The sequence below is a fragment of the Lutjanus erythropterus genome, chromosome 17, assembly GCF_056507025.1.
Source record: "Lutjanus erythropterus isolate fLutEry1 chromosome 17, fLutEry1.hap2, whole genome shotgun sequence".
Classification (NCBI taxonomy): domain Eukaryota; kingdom Metazoa; phylum Chordata; class Actinopteri; order Lutjaniformes; family Lutjanidae; genus Lutjanus; species Lutjanus erythropterus.
This window is the reverse complement of record NC_139333.1, coordinates 20,561,744-20,582,057: the sequence shown is the minus strand read 5'-3', so window position 1 is coordinate 20,582,057 and position 20,314 is coordinate 20,561,744. Positions and strand designations below refer to the sequence as shown.

Here is a 20,314-nt window from a genome sequence, read left to right as displayed (position 1 = left end):
AAAAGTAGAAAGTAGCCCTCTGAAGGACTTTTCTACTGGCTGTTTCTGTGCAAAGCTAAATGAATCACACCTTTTCTCCATGGTTGAGTCTAACCTCTCTGGCTGTTTTCTCTCATCACGTCGTTTTCGTCTTGTTCCATCTTTTAGAGAATTTTTCAGCTTGTTACACCTTTTTTTTCTTGTTAGGTCTTTTATGTTGTTCTCATTATGTCTTGTTATGTTCCTTTCATCTTGTTACAACAGTTTTTGCATTGTTATGATGTTTTTGTTTTGTTACGTCATTTTTTAGCTTGACATGTCCAGCAGGAGTGTCAGATGCACCTGTTTGCATTTTTTCAGCTTGTTATGTCTTTTTTGTTTTGTTAGATCTTTTATATCGTTCTCTTCTCATTACATCTTTTGTTGTTTTCATGTTGTTACGTCTTTTACGTTTCAACTTGTCACGACATTTTCGACATTTTTTTTTGCCTTGTTACGATGTTTTTCATCTCGTTACATCATTTTTTGGCTTGAAATGTCCAGCTTGGAGCGTCAGATGCATCTGTAGGGCTGCATTTGTTTTGGGTTGTTAGGTCTTTTATGTTGTTTCCTGCTTGTTACATCTTGTTATGCCGTTTTTGTCTTGTTATGTCTTTCATTTTTCATCTCCTTACAACTTTCAGGTTGTTTTTTGTCATGTTACATCATATTCGTCTTTTTATCTTGTTTTCATCTCGTCACATCTTGGTATGTTGTTTTCATCTTGTTACGTCATTTACACTTTGTTATGTCTTTTTCTTCTTCTTACATTTGTCATGTATGATATGCATTGATTAATACACCAATGAATCGTGATGTGTAATTGGCCCATCCATTTAGGCTGAAGTCAGTTTTGATGCAGGGAAGGTGATGCAATGGGTTGCAAAATAAAAGCAATCAATAATTTCCCTAAAATGCATTAAAACCTCACTAACGAGCCTGTTTTTAAAATATAAAGAAATGTAAAGAACATACAGATATTTGTGATCAAATATAGGGAGTAAAGAAAAAGTAAAGTAAAGTATTTGCACTTGTTACTTCCAACCTCTGCAGGTAGACTGCTGTTTTTCTTTGCTACAACCTACTTCAAAAGCATACTGAATAGGATAGATGTATTATTCTGATTTATGCTAAACCTCACCCTCAAATTACAGTGCAAGTGATCCTTTTCTGTGAGAGAGAGAGGTTGAACATATTGGCAACCCTTAAAAATTAAGATACCGTGCAATTAATCCTCCATATTAAAAGGAGACCTCTTTATGCTCACCCTTAATTTGGAGAATTAACCTGCCTGCCTGTCTGTTAAGCCTGGAGAATTTGTCCGAGCCTTCATTATTGTGGAGTCACATGCATAATGTAGCAGGCAGAAGATAAAGCACAGCATCTTATAAGTTGAAAATCCACAGGCCGAGTTAATATTATGGATCCGTTGGGATGCCCTCGAGTAGCCTCCCTAAAACTCTTTGCATCAGGCCCGCTCCCGAGCGGTGGAGGAGTAAGCCAGCCGACTCAGTAATAGCCTACGTTTTGTTAATTCACACGTTTTCTTGGCAGTCATAGGCTAACACTCAATCCGTGCACATATCCCTATATCTGGCAGGAGGCTCAGCGCAGTTAGAGATGAAACTCTGACTGTTAACTAGGTGTGAAACGCCACAGCACAGGATTACTATACGTCTGCCCGAGAACCTTAAGAAAGCGGGGAATTAAAGACGAAAACGGGAGGAACATCACAGCCTGTGGTGCTTCTCCTCATCGTCGCACATAGTCACAGATGGAAAGCCGGAGTCTTTAATAACTTGGCTGACTTTTTCACAGTTCACTGAGTGGAGGTGGTGCCTTGCTGGGCGGCAACAGCGTCCAAGTTGAATCTGCAACGAAAAAGGAGCTGAATTTTTGCAGATTGCGCCGAGTTGCTCCCGGAATCCTCACGACTGCAGGATTTTAAAGAAGGCTTCTCAAGTTTTCCTCTAGTCATAGGGTGATTAGTAAACAAGTTTGTTAGATGGAAGTTGAGAGAACAGCAAAGGGACAGCTCAACTGGAAAGAGAGTTTCTCTTAAGCCTTATTTGATTTAACAAATGAGCTCCTCTTACTTTCCTTACTTAGTCATCCAGTCCTCAGTGAGTTCAACTTATCCGAGTCCAGGGTACCATCATCATCATCTTCTGTCTGCAAGGCAACTGCTGAAGGTTTTAAAATATATGGGTCTACAGAGAACAATGAATTATGAGCATCATAAAACATCCCAAATGTCCCTTTCATTCTTTAGTGATAAATTAAAGACTAGTAACACCTCTACACATTACACATTCATCACACAACCATTGTGTTAACCTGACGAATTATGTGTAGTAGCGACATTTAATTCGGGATTTTTATATAATCACACCGTTGACTGCTAACAAGCTGTAAACTGTTTGATAATTAGGCTTAAGTGTGATGGATTTAAAACCATTAAATTATGATTTAATTAAATTCCCCAAGCTGGAGCTGCTGAAAAATAAGTCACCATTGAGAATAATGTCAGCAGTGTTAGGTGAAAACCTTTTATCTCCACTTTTAATGACTTTCGTTTCTTTGTTGGATTCCTCAATCAATCAACTCTATCAATCTATTCATCATTCCTAAATGTGGTGCCAAAGCTTCTGAAAACCAACAGAACAAGTCTTTAACACAAGGGCAGGTTTTTTTAAGTTGTTTCTGTCTCTGTAAAACAGTGATTCGCGGATAAATCTAAGGCCTTGTTCAGACTGCCAGCCCAAATACATTTCTTGTCATATACAGATTGCATCCTGATTGATTTCTTTTAGAAGAAAAAAAGATTCTTGTAAATCAGATCAAAGCCACATTTGGAGTGTTGTTGTTAATCGTCATATTTTATCTTTACCTCCTCAAGTCTCTAAAAAAAAAATCTACATAAAAGAAGGAAGAATCATCCTTTGAAGAAACGGGTTACAGCCTGTGGACTTGTGCAATGAGCGATGATAAGTCACAAGGTTTGTTTTAAGTCAGGGTTCTTAAAGTTCTAATGACCGACTGCCAATTTAGGGAACCAGCAAGATTTTCACCTTGAGTGGTTTTTCAATGGCGTCCAGATGACTTGCAGGCGATCTTTCCCTTTCATCACTTCGATGTTTGTTGCATGTTTTTGGCCACTCAGACTTTTAAATTCAGTGTTTAATGCCTTCTGTTGGGAACAGAACACATTCTGCGCACTTAGATCTATGCTTTGAATGTCTCATCTTCATTGGCTTTCATGATATTCCCATTGAGTGTTTACCAAAATACATACTGTATTTATATATTGCACAGATGTGTCATGAAGGCGCATTTTAGTAGCGGTTTACCAAGATGAAGTGCGGTGTGATTCCAGAGCATGGAAGTGTTTACAGATGTGTCCTACAAATGTCAAACGTGTCAATGCGCAATAACATGTGGATGGAAAAACACCCTACAACAGCAATATTGTTGTAAATGTAAATATAGTCTTGAAACCACAACATTTTTCTCCTCTTTTTAAACAAGTCTTACGGTTTTTCCCCTCGATTTTTCTGTGAGCCAATTTTAATCGGAGCCATTTATGCCGCACTGTGGGCTCAGAGCCATTCCTCTGGAAACAGTAAACATTCCCATTGGATTAATTACCAACTGCTTTTCCCCAGGTCCGTCTGCTTCTTGTGGAAACGGAAGATTAACAGTAGATTGAACTTTGGTCCACATGTAGAGGGCCCGCCTGTCGGCTCTCATAAAGAGAGAGAGGAGGTGAGGAGGAGTGGGCGTCGGTAGAGTGTTGAACGAGTAAAGAGGTGGTCGTCTGAAGGAGGACGAGGTCAGATTAGGTTAAGGGCCAAATTCTTGCGTCTTCAGTCGTTTCGTTGCTGTTTTTATGCGTCCACACCAGCGATAATCAAGGTTTTCAGGGCCCTGCGTCTGTACGTCCATCCATCTGTCTCATTCTTGTGAACTCACAGAGGCGTTATGTTTTCAGGTTTTCTGTCTGTCCATCCATCCCATTCTTGTGAACACTGTATCTCAAGAATGCCTTGACGGAATTTCCTCAAATTTGGCACAAACATCCACTTGGACTCAAGCGTGAACTCATTCAATTTTGGCGGTCACTGTGAACTCACATCTGTCCCATTCTTGTGAACTCAATTCTTCAGGTACACCTGGACGGAATTTCAAACTCGGCACAAATGTCCCCTTGGACTCACGAATGAACTTTGAATTTTGAGGTCAAAGGTCATTAGGACCTCGCAAAGCACATTTTTATCTGTAACTCAAGAATTCATGCTCTAATTATGACACACACATCTAATAGGATAAAATTAAGTAATAACATTTCATATCCAAAAGGTCAACTTCACTGTGACATCATAATGTCCAGCCCTTTATCAGTCCTCACTTCACTAGAATCATACTGTACATGTCATGATCATTTCCATTTTACCAAAAATTACACTTAACACCTTTTATTAAAATCCTTCAAAATATTCACTGCATACATTATAGTTGTCTGGACAGATATGGATATTAACTGCAACCAAACTGGTTGGCGAAGACATACAACCGTCAGGCAGTAATTCTAGTTTTATGTGTAAAAATGTAGTGATGTAATCCCAAGATTTACACTTTAACTTTTTAGTTGGACTGTTGGTGGGAAGCCTTGTTGTTTATCCACCTACTAGTCGCTAATGGTGCTTGATATAAATGCTACAGGCTGCAGTTGCCGCCCACATTATTGGCGATTTAAAGCACAAGAGATGAACCTCAAGGGGATGAGAAGCCGATTGGCACATATTTCACAAATGCCAAAAACATCGAGTCCTCCTACACAGCACCGAGCGTCCATGAATCGAGAGTGATATTTCACGACTTCTCATTCACTTTGCTTTTTTTTTTTTCTCTCCCACAACTTACTCACAATACGTTTCTGCCAGTCAAAGTGCTTTAACGCCGTCTCCTCTGTCTTTTATTTCAACCTACATTCAAAAAACTGTCAGCAAGGCAGATTAATATTTCACAAACAAAGAATATGATCAACATCAAGGGAGAAAAACATCTGACCGCTGACACAAAAAGCCAGACAAAAGATAAAATGAAGAAGCTGAATTAAAGTGACTGGAAGATCACTGTGAGAAAGATCTTATATAAAACAGGAGGAGGAAAAATATGGAAATAATACACACAAGGCTGTCTCCAGAATTATTTGAATCCATCGGGGTATAAATTTTCTAAAGTTAGATAATAAGTTACAGACACATCACATCTTAGTTCATCCTGATACATTATTCATCGGAAGCTGCTGTGTGAACACAGCACTGTTTTGCATATGCCCCTCAAACTTGAAGCTCCTTTTCATTCACACAAGAAATTCTTGATTGTTTATTGTGTTAAAAGATGCGGCTCCTCAAATAAAATTACCATCGTTTATTCATAATTTGACGTAAAGAGCGCCTCCATCCCAGATAAGACACGCCACCTCTCACCTTTCCTCTTATCTCAGAATTATCATTTTTCAGTCCCAATTTAGCCTCATTGTGGAGACCAGAGCAGCCTGTGTTCTTTACAAGATATCCATTACCGCAATCAATAATTTAAATGGCAGCCATTGTTTTTCTGCACTTTTTAATAACACCATCATAAGCACTTATCTACCTCAGAAGCGGCACTGGCTGTGGGAGGCTGCCAGTGAAATTAAAATAATGAATAAAAGATAAGACAGACGAAAAGTGCTGAACTGGGACTCCAGCATGAGATCCCAGCTGAGCAGCAGTTATGAATCCAGGGCAGAGGCCACGTTTCTCGCCGCCCTTTCGCAGCAGTGAAAGTGTCCAAAAGGCTGCGTTGATAATTTGACCCGGCGGCTCCTCGGTTGGGTCACGGTCGGGTCCTCTGGTCTCCTGGGGGGGCCTGCTGCCTGACTTCCTGGAGATTAGATTCTGATCTTTGGTCAACAGCGTGTGTGATCTGGGGGAATGTGACGGATGACTTCTCCCCGGGGTTATATTACAAATGAATCCACTCTCAGCCACAGTTAATACTGATCTTCTCTTCCTTGCTTGTGTTGCATGGTTGTGATTTACATGATGAGATTGGGCTGCGGCCCCTTGGGGGCACTGAAGAAGGAAGCGACATATTTCACAGGTCATAGGGCTCCTGCTCGCTCTATTATCAGTGGGCTTTGTGGTACATTGTAGGGATGCAGCACGATGCAATCCTATTTCCAGATGTTTCCCTTGTACTCCCAAGATATCGTAAGGATTAATTTCACGCATCACTGCCTTGCTTTGGTCCTCGCTTCATTTACTCCAACAAATTATGCTTTTTCCAATTGATTTCATTTATCTAAATAGATACTCCATAATTAAGGGTCACAATTTGTATTTCCATCATGTATTTATTATGAGCATTTACTCATGATTCAAATGGTATAGAAATAATCAATAATACATAAATCTGGGTAAGAATTAGGCTAAAAAAATAAAATTTAAAGCAAAAACAGGAGGATTTCAGCTACAGTCAACTGCAGTTGACATCTTCTTGCAGCAGGAAACATGAAGTTTGAGTCTGTGGTGGACCTTAAATTTAGTTTGAGTTACAGAGTGCCGTACGGATGACATATTTTTGTATGCATCTGGTTCCCTCCACAAAAAGCCAATTGGGATTTTTTGGCTCAGTGTGGAAAATAAGCTACTAAAATACTTGCATGTTTTATTCAGCAAAATAATCTTCATAAATGAATGCCACTTTAATGACCTTTTAAGCGTATACGCAATCACCACAATTCACAAGTGGGGTATTTAAAGATTTGAAAGCATTTTATGTTGTAGAACAAAACATGAAAAACTCTTAAGCTTGTGTTAAACTACAGACCTTGTTTCAGGCATCTAACCAAAAACAAACCCTATTGACTTTGAGAAGAGAGAACTGGAACACGAAGTGCAAAAATGTGGACTTATTTCTTTGTTTTTCTGTTTGTGTGTTTCCTGAAGCACTATGATATTAATAAAATGAAACCTTTTTTCCATACCGTTTATAGTCATTTTTATGCAGTTGCCATGTAATGCATTTATACAGTATGTGGTTGTTATTTCATTGGTGTTAGCGGAGGCCTCCATTCCCACACAGGATTCAGATTACATTCACATGCACAGGGGATAAACAAAGCATGCATGTAATCCATCTTAATTTTATCTAACTGATAAGAACATCCTTGTTTACTGTTCGCTGCCTGTATTTAGTTACTTCTAATGGAAACCGAACACTTCACATTAAAAGCATCCAATTGACAAAATGAATGGTTTTTATCGTGAAGCAGCCACAGGATGCACAGCATATTAGGCACCGCAGTTAGCACTGAACGTTATTGCTCATCAAAAATGTATCTGCAAAAAAGACAGTAATTTTTATAGTTTTTTGGAAAGGAGTAAATGGAACAAGCAAGCATTTAGATAAAGAGTTGCAGGTGACAAGAACACTTCCTCAACAAGGCGAATGACTTTACTGCATCCTGTGTGAAACTACCTGCAACGTATGCAGCATGGAATCACGTCACTGTTGCAATTATTTTTGCTGACTTATTTAGTATAAAAATGTGAGTTTGTTTGGTAGCACTGTAAATAGATACACCAGCTGCTCTTCTGTTGCATTTCTGACAAAGCAGTTTCAGAACCCAGTGGCTATTGATTTATCCTCTGGGAGCAACGTCCAATGTTTCGGGGTTTCTGGTGTATCCAGTGGATATCCGGGCCAAGTCCTCCTCTTTATATGCTGGTCATTGTTTACAGTCTGATCAGCAACTTGACGCATGAGAATGGAGTTGGAGATTAGAGATGACGAACCTCTACAAACAAATATCTACATATGAATACAGATACTTTTTTAAAAAATATATGTAAAAAATAAAAATAATCTACTTTTGTTTTATAATAAAATTTAATATTTTGTAAATATGAGTTTATGGAGAGAGCTTTATCCCTTTAAGATCGCCCTGACAAATTAAAATAGCCTTCATACTTCATACTGAGGCGGTGTCAGTGTCTTCAGTAGCTATTTATCACCATCCCTCCTTAGCCAATCACAAGGTGACACTCATGGCTGTGCCACCCTGGCAGTGGCCTCGCGCTGAACTTTAATTATTGTGAGTGGCCTGGTGGAAAAAAAACATTTTTTTCTCCAGCTGACAAAGCGCTGACGCATCCTTTGTTCCTCCTTCTGATGGCTTCTATCAAAGTCTTACCATGACAGCACTTCCTGTGTTTTTGGTGGACTTCAACCAAAATCCACTTCCCCTCCAATGGAAATGTCACAGGGTCACGGCAGAGGAAGAGGATGAGCGGATGGTTTCCCACGAGCGAACATACATTAAATGCGTGTTTACAGCCCTTCAGCTTGTATCGGCTTTATCAGCTCATCAGCCGTTTGTCTAGAAAAAGCCAAAGTCTGCAGGCTGTCCTGACATTCTGCTTACAGTCTGAAGTCATTAGCTGTTTACTGTATTCTTCAGTTTTTTGCTTATTTGCTTTAGAGGATCTTTGAGCAGTGCTTAAGGGGGAAATTGGCTTAATAATGCTGTGAGGATGGGCTTGTTCCTGAGTGACAAACTGTGTCTTCAGTCCGACAGTGGACGGCTGAAATCAGTCTGTGAGAGTAGGTCGAGAGTACTCCTGGGCAGCTGCACACAAGGACTCTGTGGACAGAATGTGCCGTTCTATTCTCAAGGTCTCCCAAGTGTCTCCATCGCAGTGTTTTCAGTCCACTCCGTCATTCTGTGCTCTTGCTTTATATTCCGACACACCTTGAATGTAGCAGAAGAACCAAGCTCGCCTGCTTTGTGTCTTTTCTGTGGTTCTGTGGTTTGTGGAGGCGAGCTTGCAGCAGCAGATTGATGTTTATGCTGTGCACATTCCACTTGTGATAATCTGTTTTTTTTTTTTTTTGCGACTGTCACAGATAACAGACGCTACAGGAAAATTCCATGTTAGTGTCTATATAGGGAAGGAACAACACTGTATTACTTTACACACAGGTCTGCACAATGAATCGGGGATAATCGCTTGTTTACATTATGTTCTCTTGTTTGTCAGTCAGCATTACATAACCTTCTCTGCTCCCCACACTGTCTTTAATGTTTGCAGTGCAAACTGCAACTAGAGAGTGTGAATATGTCTACTCTCTTTGTCCAATGATATCTTGATTTCCTCTTTCATCTTTATGTCATTTTATTCTCAAATAAGACACTTTCAGAGGCAAGCTTACTGAATTACACTAAAATGCTTCAGAAGAAAAGAACATTTAGCAAACACATGTTGTAGAGATGGAAAATATGCTTCCTGGCTAGAAAACGCCAACACGTCCTCATGCCTAAATGACAGAATAGGTCGATTGTCAATGACTCCCAAAAAACAATATATGAGCATTGGACAGGACCAGCAACAGGCAAACCGGATCTTAAAGGAGAAATCTGTAATATATTTACTGTATCATAAAATGACCATGATATGTTGTCAGGGATTAAGGAAACATGCCAAGTTGAAATACTTGCTTCTCTGACAACGACTCTACAGCTGCTGCGTTTTCTTTTTAATTCTGTTTCTATTCCGGGCAGGAAAAACTCTTAGTTTGCCTGTTTGATGTTAATTAGAGATAAAAATTAATGCAGAATGTTTGCTGAATGAGTAATTGTCCATTTATGAGTTGTAAGAACCCATTAATAATCTTTTGGAAGGAATACATGTTTATAAAGGTTAAACTGAGCAATATGTAAATGGAGTCTCCCTGAACTCCGACACCAGAGTTGAATTTTTGTACCCGTCTGTTATCCTGAAGGCTTTTCAGGATAACAGGCTTAGCTTTACATTGGCAGACAGATATAAACAGCTGATAAACTAACGATGTAGAACTCACATCTGCTTGTTATTGTATACAATTTATGTTGTATGTTCTGCTCGTGTTCCTGCAGCCTGCCTGAGTTTCGCATCTTGGGAGGAAGGGGTGGGCTAAAAAAACTCACTTCAACCACAGATTGTATATTAAATGGAGATTCAACCTATTTTTGTGGGGGTTTAAGCACCAAAGCTACTTCGTTAGATCAGGTTAAGATCATGGTTTAGGCTAAATAAGTATCATATTTCAGAGGTTACTTACAAAATGTAGCTTGTGTAATTTTAAATAAACTTTAAATAAGTCAACGGTGACTTTAAGTTTCACACAGGATGTGAACCCTGGGCTCCTGGGGGAACCATTCCTTCCCACACAGACTCTCTCGCTCTTTATATTGCTCATATAATAATCACTATTAGACTATAATTACTACTGCCACTAGAAGTTGCTGCTTAACTGTTTTGTTTCAAAGTACAGGGGTTATGGTCAGACCCATAATACATTTTCCATACCATTATTTTGCATTTTAATTTAAACACAAGCAAGTATTTGTAATCTGTAACAAAGTATTTTTGATGTATCACCCCTTTTCTGCAGTGATTAATTTGTGTTTGAGGATTTAACCATTTTTCATCCACTCTTCGTCTTAATGTGGATCAGACTTGCTTAAGCTTATCGGCTCACTTCCACTGCGTCCCGGCCTCCAACACAGCCTCTAATCTGCCTGTTGCTCCCTGCAGATAAGTGAAGTTTAAGCTGTCATGCTATGTAAACAGCACTGAATAATAAAAGATACCCTGACATATGAGTAGACTTCCCTCCTCTGGTCCTCTGAGGGCAGACAAATATACTGAGGCAAATTGTCTCAGAGAGTGTCTTTAAGAGTTCTCTGCACCATTTTTCAAAGAGAAAACAAGCAGGAAGCTTTTGAGTTCCTCTGCAAATGGGATGCTGTTATGCCCAATACAAAAAAAAGGGGGCCTTTTAATCTTCTCCGGCAGTCGAAAATGAAGACAACAACACAGGTCCGTGGAGGTCTCTGAGGATAACTAAGATATTTTAACAATTTTCTGTGATAGGGAGCAGCGAGTTCTCTGTAGTCTGAGAGAGCGAGCCGGCGGTTTGCTTTGAATCAAAACAAAAAGGGCATTTCGGGGGCCCATCAGCAGGCCAGGCAATTAATTTCCACCATTTGAAATACCAGAGAGCTGAGGAAGTAGGACAGTGAGCTCTCCACCGCTCAGACTGCTTCTCCAGCCAGGTATAATGATCGCTCGTTGCTGTGGTTTGAGGAATGAGTGATTATAGGGCTGTGGAGTGTTTTTGTCATTCCTATTGTCTGAGAGCATAGCACTATGGAATATGACCACAATCATGGACAGCAGTGCAGGAAAAATAGATCAATATTCCTACCCTGCAAGTCTACCATGTTTTTGTCGCCGTTTTTGTCCTCACAGTCAAATCTTCATGTTCACAGCGTGAGAAAAGCTGTGACCAGTTTGAAATCTGATTTGCACCTTTTTTGAACCTTTTCAGATTCCTACGGGTTTTATTTAGAACCGAGAACCCCCTTTACATTCCAAGGGTTTTTTTCTAGAACCCACCCACGGAGTTCTACTGCAAACCCTTTTATATTCCAAAGGTTTTATTTAGAACCCACCCAGGGGTTCTGCTGAAGAGCCTTTTTATATTATGATAAAAGAAGGATTTCAACAAGCCTTGAACAACCAAATAAGGTTCTTAATGGAAAATTGAGTCTTACGAAGAACCCTTGACAAACCAAAAAAGTGTAGGAGCAAATAGTTGTAGGCAGAACCTCAGCCCCTCAGAAAGAACCCCTTTGGAACCCTTATTTCTAGGAGCGTTGTGAAGAACAATAGAATTCATATGGTGCTTTTATAAACAACAATGAAAAGATAATCTGTCCATCTACATTGCAGCTTTTCACAGAAACAATCAATCATCCCACCCTGACAGACAGCAATAAACACAAAGAGAGGAACTGTTAAGCAAAGAGGAAAAAAGATGCACAAGAGAACAGCAATTAGCTGCCAGCGTGTGAGATTGGTTGGTTTTCCCAGCGTGGAGATGGACAGCTCGCAGCGGAGTAGACGGCAGACTTTAAACAAATCTGCCTGATTGCCTGTTTCACTGATCTGTCTGTGAATGACAGGGTAGACAGTATGGAGAGGTCTCCCTCTGATGAGTTATTAGGGCCGAGGCAATTCCATTTGCACCACACAGGGAGGGAGCCATCAGCACAGCATGCAGGCCATTACCACTGATGCCAGTGTCTTTGAAGTTAATTACAATCATTATGAATTTGAGTTATCTGTGTGGTTAATGTGTTTGATCTTTCCAGTCAGATGACACTTATACTTTTTGACTTGCAGACTCCCTAAATGAGCGATATTTCCACGTGTAACCCAGAAAGGGTTTATAATTTGTACTTTGTAATATTATTAATTATATTATTAATTATATATTATTAATTATTAGTTAGTAGTAAATCATTCAAGCTTTATAGACGAGTAACAAGTTAATCTCTGTAAACAGAATCTGTTTTGGTTTGGGGAAGCATTCTAATTTCTGGTTTGTAGTCTGTTTGTTGTCCAAGGAGTATTGACCAGATTCATTCATTGATCACATTTGAACAGGGTTTGGCTGCAGGTAAACAGTTTGTGAACACATAAGCCAAAATATAATCTCCGATACTATTGGTCATCGCCTGACGATCTATTAGCTCTGTTTTTTTGCATTTCTATGCAGATATCTGTTTATAGAGATTAACCTCCGACTCCATTCTCGCATCTCAAGTTGCTAATCAGGCTGTAAACAATGGCTTTCACACAAAGAGGAAGCCTCGGCCCAGACATCATTTATCCGGATATCAGCTGGCTACGCCAAAAGCCCTGAGACATTGGCCTTTCCCTCCCGAGGCTAAATCGTTGTCAGACAATAGCCGACGGGTTCGAGGCTGGTAACAAGTCAGTGGTGAGAGCAGCTTTCGGATTTCTGGGTTGTGAAAAATCATTTCGGCTGCTGTTTATCCTACTCGAGCACATTGGTTTTCAAGCTGGGGCCCAGGAAACAACATGGGTCCTTGCGTGGGTTATAGAGGGTCACCAGTAAAAGGAAGACTAGAATATTAACTTTTATCACATGTTTTTGAAAGAAACAGGGGAATAAATAGGGTTGGCTTATTGATTCTAGTTCAATCATTGCTTGACTGTGAAGACTTCATTATCTTAACACCAAAAAAAAAGAAAAATCTGACAAAAAACTCTTAAATTGCAAAATGTGCACCTATTGTGAGGTCCCTTGACATGAAAAAAACCCTGCTCTAGCATAATATATCTTTTTTGCTCATCTTGCAGAATATATTACTCGGTCTTAAAGTATAAATTAAAGTTAATTATTAGTAGTGTCAATTATTAGCTTATTGAACAGTTTATTGACCAGTCAGTGTCCACCAGAGAGGACTGGAAAGCTGATTGTTATATTGTAAGATGTTCAAGATCGGTTGTTACTCCTGCCAATTGAGGTTAAGTTTTTGGTTTTTGGTTCAACATAATCAAAATAAGCCTATTTTAGGGTTTTTATGGCAAAACCATGCAGATTGTCTTCATCTGAGACACCAATGTCCTGTCTTAAAATATGATGCAGGATACTTTATAATTTTGGAAATATATTCAGACAAATAAAACATATATAGTGGTTGCTCTTGCCAACATATCCCTCTCATAGATGACTAGAATTATTGGCCTTGGCTGAGGTCTGCAAGTGTCCTTCTAGTTTATAAAAAAGAAATTACTGATTTTTTTAAACTCATAAATATCAATATTGGATTGGCCCGAGAGGTCCAGTGTCTGTAGTCAGGACGTCCTCACAACAATAAATACTGACCAATAGATCAAAACATTTTCAAAATTGCGTATGTCGATACTGGCCTCAAAAATCCAGTATCTGCTCTCAATAGTACAAAAGCCACCACTAACATTAAATAAGTCAAAGAGTCAAGAATATACACCAGTCAAAGAGTTTTTACCCCTCAATAAAGCTATAACTTACAAATTACATATTTACAATCAATATATTAGGAAAAGGCATTTTTTCTCTCCCAGGCAGTGGTCAGACGCATGTTGGGGGCAGAAATAAACGTGGTAAACATCCATTTCTCATGTGCAAAATGTTCAAATCCACACTTTTTTTACTATTATTTGAAGGCCTGTCAGCTGGAAAGGTAGATGATGCAACCTCGTGTCCTCTTTGTCCACTGCCCTCCAGCTATATTTCTGTTTGAGTTAAGCTATTTCATCATGTTTGATGGACAGGAGCAGCATATTTGCTTTATGAATAGAGCAGATCTGTCAAGCTGCCAGTCGCCCACTGCTACAGTTAGCTGACTGATTGATTTAGATGCGAAGTCCCTTGAGAGTGACATTCTCTTGTCAATGACACACTCTCTTTTTCCTCTTTTTTTCTTTTCATCTCTACTCTCTTTTTACCTCTCTCTCTCTCCATCTTTAACCCCCATGCCCTCTTCTTACTTCCGTCTATGTTAAATAACCTTGAGCACCAGAACCCATTGACTTCAGCTTGGATGAAGGACAGACAGTCAATAAGTGATAATGGCATTGCGACTACAGATGAGCGAATATGCTCATCGATAGCAGACAGTGGGCTTGTTAGGAGTGCAACCCTGAAATGCCATCCTACTTTTAGCACTTTGATTACACAGCGTATAGTGTCCTTCTCTCTGGTGGAGAGAACGTTTGACCTGCAGCAATTACATTTCTGTTAAAAGCAAACCTCTTGGTCTTTTTGAAGCTTTTAATCATTTTGGAAAATTTGAGAATATGTCAAAATGGGAACCTACACCATTACAGGCTATTTAAAAAACAAGAAGGACAGGAGCACTGCTTGTTCTGGTGAACTGTTACGCAAGACGAGCACTGATACACCATCTGCGACGTGTAGGCAAACTTTAATTGAAGTAGCTATCGTAATTTAAAATCCATTACTCTCATTCCTTTTTCTCCCTCGTTTCGGGAAGTGATAAAAATAATCCCGCTCCAAAAGATAGGTTCATTTTCCGGCTAAAAGCGAAAACATGTTAATATCTGACTGCAGTGGATCCTTTATTCTTCAGTGCCGAATGAAGATGCAGACAGAAAAACTTCTTGAGGGATGGGAAATCGGTCTTTTCAGAGCAGGAGGCTCGTTATTTCTCCACCTGTCTCCTGGAGAGACTGTTGCTGCAGCGTGATGCTGAGGGCCCAGCTGGGGGTAAATGACATTGCTTGAGCAGGTAGGCAGGCGCTCTCCAGCCGTCCTCTTATCAGCTCTTGCGAATACAGAAATTGTGTGAAGGGTGTGGGCGATGGGCGGTGGTGGGGAGACGGGGGTGCAGACAATATCAGGAGCCATTTGAGGAGGAGCGATGACTCACTTCCGTAGTGCGCCTTATCTTATGATGTATGCGAACAGGAGCAGGTCGAAGGTATAGCATACGTCAACTTCATGGCTGTATCCAAGTGGTTTCAAGTGGGAAGGTGTGAAACATTACCAAAGACTTCAGCCATATTCCCCCACATCCCACTCATCCTTTGAAAAGTGTCCTAGACCCTCTGTTCCCTGGGCTCTGTTGGCTTTTTGTCATTATGCTGTATTGTATTCACTGCCATCATGTTGGCTCAGCTCCAGACACAAAGGAAGCCTCAAGGATAAAACTAGACATTGCTGCAGCAGGAGCATTATCATTAAAGATCCCCAATTCTTTCACCCTTTAGACATTGGCCCTCCTTTTATCTGTGGGCGACTGTTGATCCATGTGACTTCACAGTGAGGAATACCATTTTCTGATAATATAATCCCTTCTCCGGTCCAGGCTGGGTATCTCTTATATTCGTGTCTCTCCCCAGGAGAGTCTGACACGCAGCCTCATAGTTTCTGGGCTGAATGCATCCCTCGTCCTTATCGCTCCCTCCATATTGTGACTCCCATGCACAGGGAGGATGGCAGGATGGACTGTGCGAGTGTGCTGCCGTGCACACTTTATTTTTTGAAACAGGAAGTGAAAGAGGAAGTTAATTTAACCCTGCATCACCTGACTGTTGCACAATAATTGGTCACATTCAACGTTATATCAGATTTTCTGAGAAATTACATTTGTTACTTCTTAGAGGGGCTTTCCTGACTAATTTTCCTGGAACTTATCAACCCAATCAGTGTAATGTTACTGGAAACCAAGGTATGACAATACCGCAAAATGATATTAATCACATTACTGAAGAAAAAAGAAAAATTATGACTTGAAAAAAATCCTCTTTATTGAATTATAAATCTGATGTATACAGCATTTTTTGCTTGTTAAAAATGTAGTTTTCCTTTCAAGTTAAAGTGCTTCTGCATCCTTTTTGTAATAAAATAAAACGAAATACAAGTATCCATCCATCACCTAAGCATGTGCAATCATGTCTTTGACAATGATGGAATAAAAATAAAAATAATAAAATAAAATAAAATAATTAGCCATGTAATATTGTGGTGGATATTGCCACAGTCCAGCACAGTATTGAGACATTTTTATGCTCAATATTCAATATATTGTTGTATCCCAAGTACTTAAGTAACTCGCTAGAAGCTTGCACCTCAGCTGCATCATGCTTCCTGTCCCTGCCTGGACCTGCTGTGCTCAACATCCTCGAAGTCAGAGTCCTGATCAGAGCCTCTGTAAATCACCTTGGTACTGTATTCCCTGCTGTCGAACTGGCCTACATCAGTCTTAGAGGTTGTGTCCCAGTCTAACTGAGCTAACTAGCTAATGGCAGCTACAGCACAGTTAGCAGCAGCGCACCAGTGATTTTGGTGTTACAAGACAAAAAGGTCAGTCCCCTGATACTTTCGTACTGGGCCAAACAGCAAACTCCTGAGTAGAGTTTGAGGATATCTTTTATCCTGTGACTGGCGGACTAAAGAAGACTTGGTTGCCTGTGGGCGTGTTCCCACCAGCTGTTTTTAGTCCTATTGAACTGTACCCTGGAACATTTACGCCTGGTTCATTAGAATTAATGCCAGAAGTGTACCATTGTATGCATTATTTCATTGATTAAAAAAACATTTTCTTCTCCTGACTTGCTACCAAAATGTGGACTCACAATTAAGTTAAAAATGCCTTAAGTATTAAGTTATTTAATACCTGCTGTCTTATGAGACGTTCATATGCCCGGTCCCCAAAAGTCTGCCGATATCCACTCCAGATCAGCATCAACAACAACGTTTGTTGTTTTTTTTACCTACCAATTGTATGATCAATAATAGAACCAACATTTCTATTAAGTGACTAATCTTTTGACAATTTTTGGACTGAGTTTTGCCTTCGTGAACGCAAGCCAGACCAGTTGTAAAATTTAAGTAATGTATCATCCTCACATTGGTTTGATTCAGAAACTGGACCTTTAGGTGTGAACCCACACCAAAGACGATTTACTCAACTCCCTAATTTTTAGTGCGATTTCACATAAATTTGTCAACATTCAGAGCAGACCACTCTTCTTAACTGTTTCTGTACTATCAATTTAGTTTGCTGCTTTTCAGCCTGAGGTTATATTGCTTCAGCTGCAGGTTTAATTATTTACCTGCTATCATAAAGAAGCATTATTTTGTCTTTGGGAGATACAAAGGGATGAGTTGACATTCTCCTCAGGTAGAAAATGTACATTGAAACTAAAATGGAAAGAATTTCAATCAGCGCCCGGCCTTGATAGCAACCTGGCTCCCATTGAAGCAGATACACAAATGCAAGTCAGCACATTAACAGGATGTGAATGTGACTCAGAGAACCTCCACTCCACAGAAAAGTGTAGGTGGTTACAAAGGGCTATTTTAAATATTTCTACGGTTTTAGAAGTTGCTGCCTCAGAGAGTGAGTCAATCTTGACAGATGGTCATCTCTTTCTTCTCCCCTTTCTAGGCAGATGTCATTGGATGATGTGGGCTGCTCTCCACAACGCAACATGGATATCAACAGTAGACCATTCCCCCAACCCGAAACCTCCTGTCTGGCTTGCTCCTGCTCCATAACACCTCCCTGTGTTTGAGCTGTGACACCTGGAACTTGCAGGCTGTTGACACCATGACGCAGATGGACTACAAGTACAGCCTGCTGGGCTCCACAGTGGACGACTACCGCAAGAGGCCCTTGCTCCTTCAGGTGGACGACACGCCGATGAACCTGTTCGCCATCCTGGAGGTGAAGCGGGAACTTCCCAGGCGCTGGAGCACCCTGGGGTGCTTCCGCAAGATCCGGGTCTACAGCTTCCTGTTCGGCCTGGCCGTCATGTTCTTCATCATGGCTTCTTACATCCTGACAGGAGACAAGAAGGGTCTCCTCCTCACCCCTTCGCCCTACCACTTCAACAGCCTGGTCAGTCCGGGACCTTTTGCCTTCAACCTCTCTTCGGTTAAGGACTACGCACATATCAAACTGGTGGTCAAGTCCATCGCATCTAAGGTGGAATTTCGCAGCAGTCGACAGCTCCCGGAGCTCAAGGCACTGGTTAACAGTGAGCCACATGTGAGTATAGCCAAAATATATTTGTCTTATGCCCAAAGGTGGGAGGTAACTAAGTATAAACACTTCATTACTATACTTTTTTATTGTTACTCCCTACATTATAACACAAATTTCTGTACTTTCTTCTGCTTATGTTTTCAAAACAGGCCTGTTTTGAGGGGAATTATTGGTTATTTTTTATTTTGCAACACATAGAAAAGACAATTTCTTGGTGTATCCATCAAAAAAACACATAACAAGTTGAAAGACAGAGCAGACATAGAGGGAGAATCAGCAGCGGAGAAAAGGTGAGGTTCTGTTAGCTTAGCACAGAAACAGCCTGTAGAAATGTCCTTCAGAGGGATACTTTTTACTTTTATTCTTCTACTACAGCAGAGCCTGTACCTTTTCACTTTTATTTGAGCAAAGATGTTGAATCAGTACTTCTACTTTTCTTTTTTTTTCTACACATGCATCTGTCCTTCTACTTGAGTAAAGAATGTGTGTATATGTCTCATTTAATGTATTCAACATTTGATTTTGTTATCAGATCGATTGCTATAATGAATACCTAAGAGCTTTACAGTGTAAATGTTATCTCTCTATTTTAATCACATAACAAACACGGCTCAGCATGATATTGATCTCTCTTTTAATTGACAATCACAGATGTGTCTTGAAGCGTAATTAAATGCTAAGTGAAAAGGTGATTCAAATCAGTATTCGTGCCTACATGCGGCCTACACAGGGTTCAATACGGCCACGCTGTAGCAATTCTCCACCGGTTGCAGCTCCTAATTTAATTTATAAAGAGATAAAACTGCTCTGAAAACCTTGTATAAGACTTCATGTCACACCAGATAATTGCATATGTCTCTACCAACTTTTTTTTTTTGCAGCAGGGATTTAAAGCTCAAAGTCATCTCACAGTCTTCCAACACATTGGCCCCGTGGCTTTCTTGCAGTGTCCGTCTCACCTCAAAGCCTGGTTCAATTAATTGTTAATCCTAATGATAATGGCTTGTGCCGGGGCTATTTGCAACATAACTAATTTCTTATTGAACCAGCTAATGAATAGGAGAGTGTGGCCGCGGGACAATCAATACGGCATCTGTGGATGGATCCGGCATTAATTGTCCTTAAAGTAGCTGTGTCTCACAGTCTCACAGTGACATGGCCCTTTGTTGTGTTTGATCACCAGCAAACACTCAGTAATAGAACATTTATGCCTTTATTTTTTATTTTTCACTTGAGTCAAGCACATTGGATTTGAAAAGAAACAATTAAACTATAACGTTTATGTGTTATTTATGTGATTTATGTGCACATTAGTGTGCAAAATAGCTGATGGCAATCGGGGGACCCCCTACCTTTTGCTCCAGTGTAATGCTGAAGTCTCACACAGACTCAATATGCAACAAGCCTGTATTTATCACAATTCTTTATCAGCAAACAAAGGCTCAAGATCGAGAAAATATTCTGCTACTTTAAAAATGAATGGACCACAGAGGCCTTGGTTAACCTTTTGAAAGTGAAATCAAAGTTTGCAAGAAATAAACGTTTGCTTTTTCATTGACTTGATGTGTATCGAGTCCATATTTTCAACTGAGTGCAACCCTGATGTCAAACCAGAAAAAAATCCACTGCTTTGCAGGACAGAGTTACTAGAAAGAACCAGGTTTTCAAAGGCAACATAAGAGGAAACACCACAACAATATTTTTCTGTATTCATGCTTGTGAATAACCTTTTTATGGCAGTGCATCATGACAGTGATCCAAGCTTGAGTTTATTTATGGTTAAAGAGAGGAATCTTCTTGACTGGCCAAGTCGGAAACAAGGAAAAAGTGAAG

The 20,314-nt window shown here is 40.0% G+C and overlaps 1 protein-coding gene across 2 annotated transcripts in view; it reads left to right on the top strand.

Annotated features, from left to right (window-relative positions):
• The window catches only part of chst15b (carbohydrate (N-acetylgalactosamine 4-sulfate 6-O) sulfotransferase 15b), a 54,570-nt gene that overhangs the window by 12,339 nt on the left and 21,917 nt on the right, over positions 1-20,314 (top strand). The window contains exons 1-2 of one of the 2 annotated variants that reach the window (XM_084741206.1): positions 17,886-17,946; positions 18,216-18,484. In XM_084741206.1, the coding sequence (XP_084597332.1) occupies positions 17,886-17,946; positions 18,216-18,484 (330 nt within the window). Of the gene's footprint in view, positions 1-17,881; positions 18,485-20,314 lie in introns of those variants that run through there. The other variant, XM_084741205.1, reaches the window with a different exon arrangement.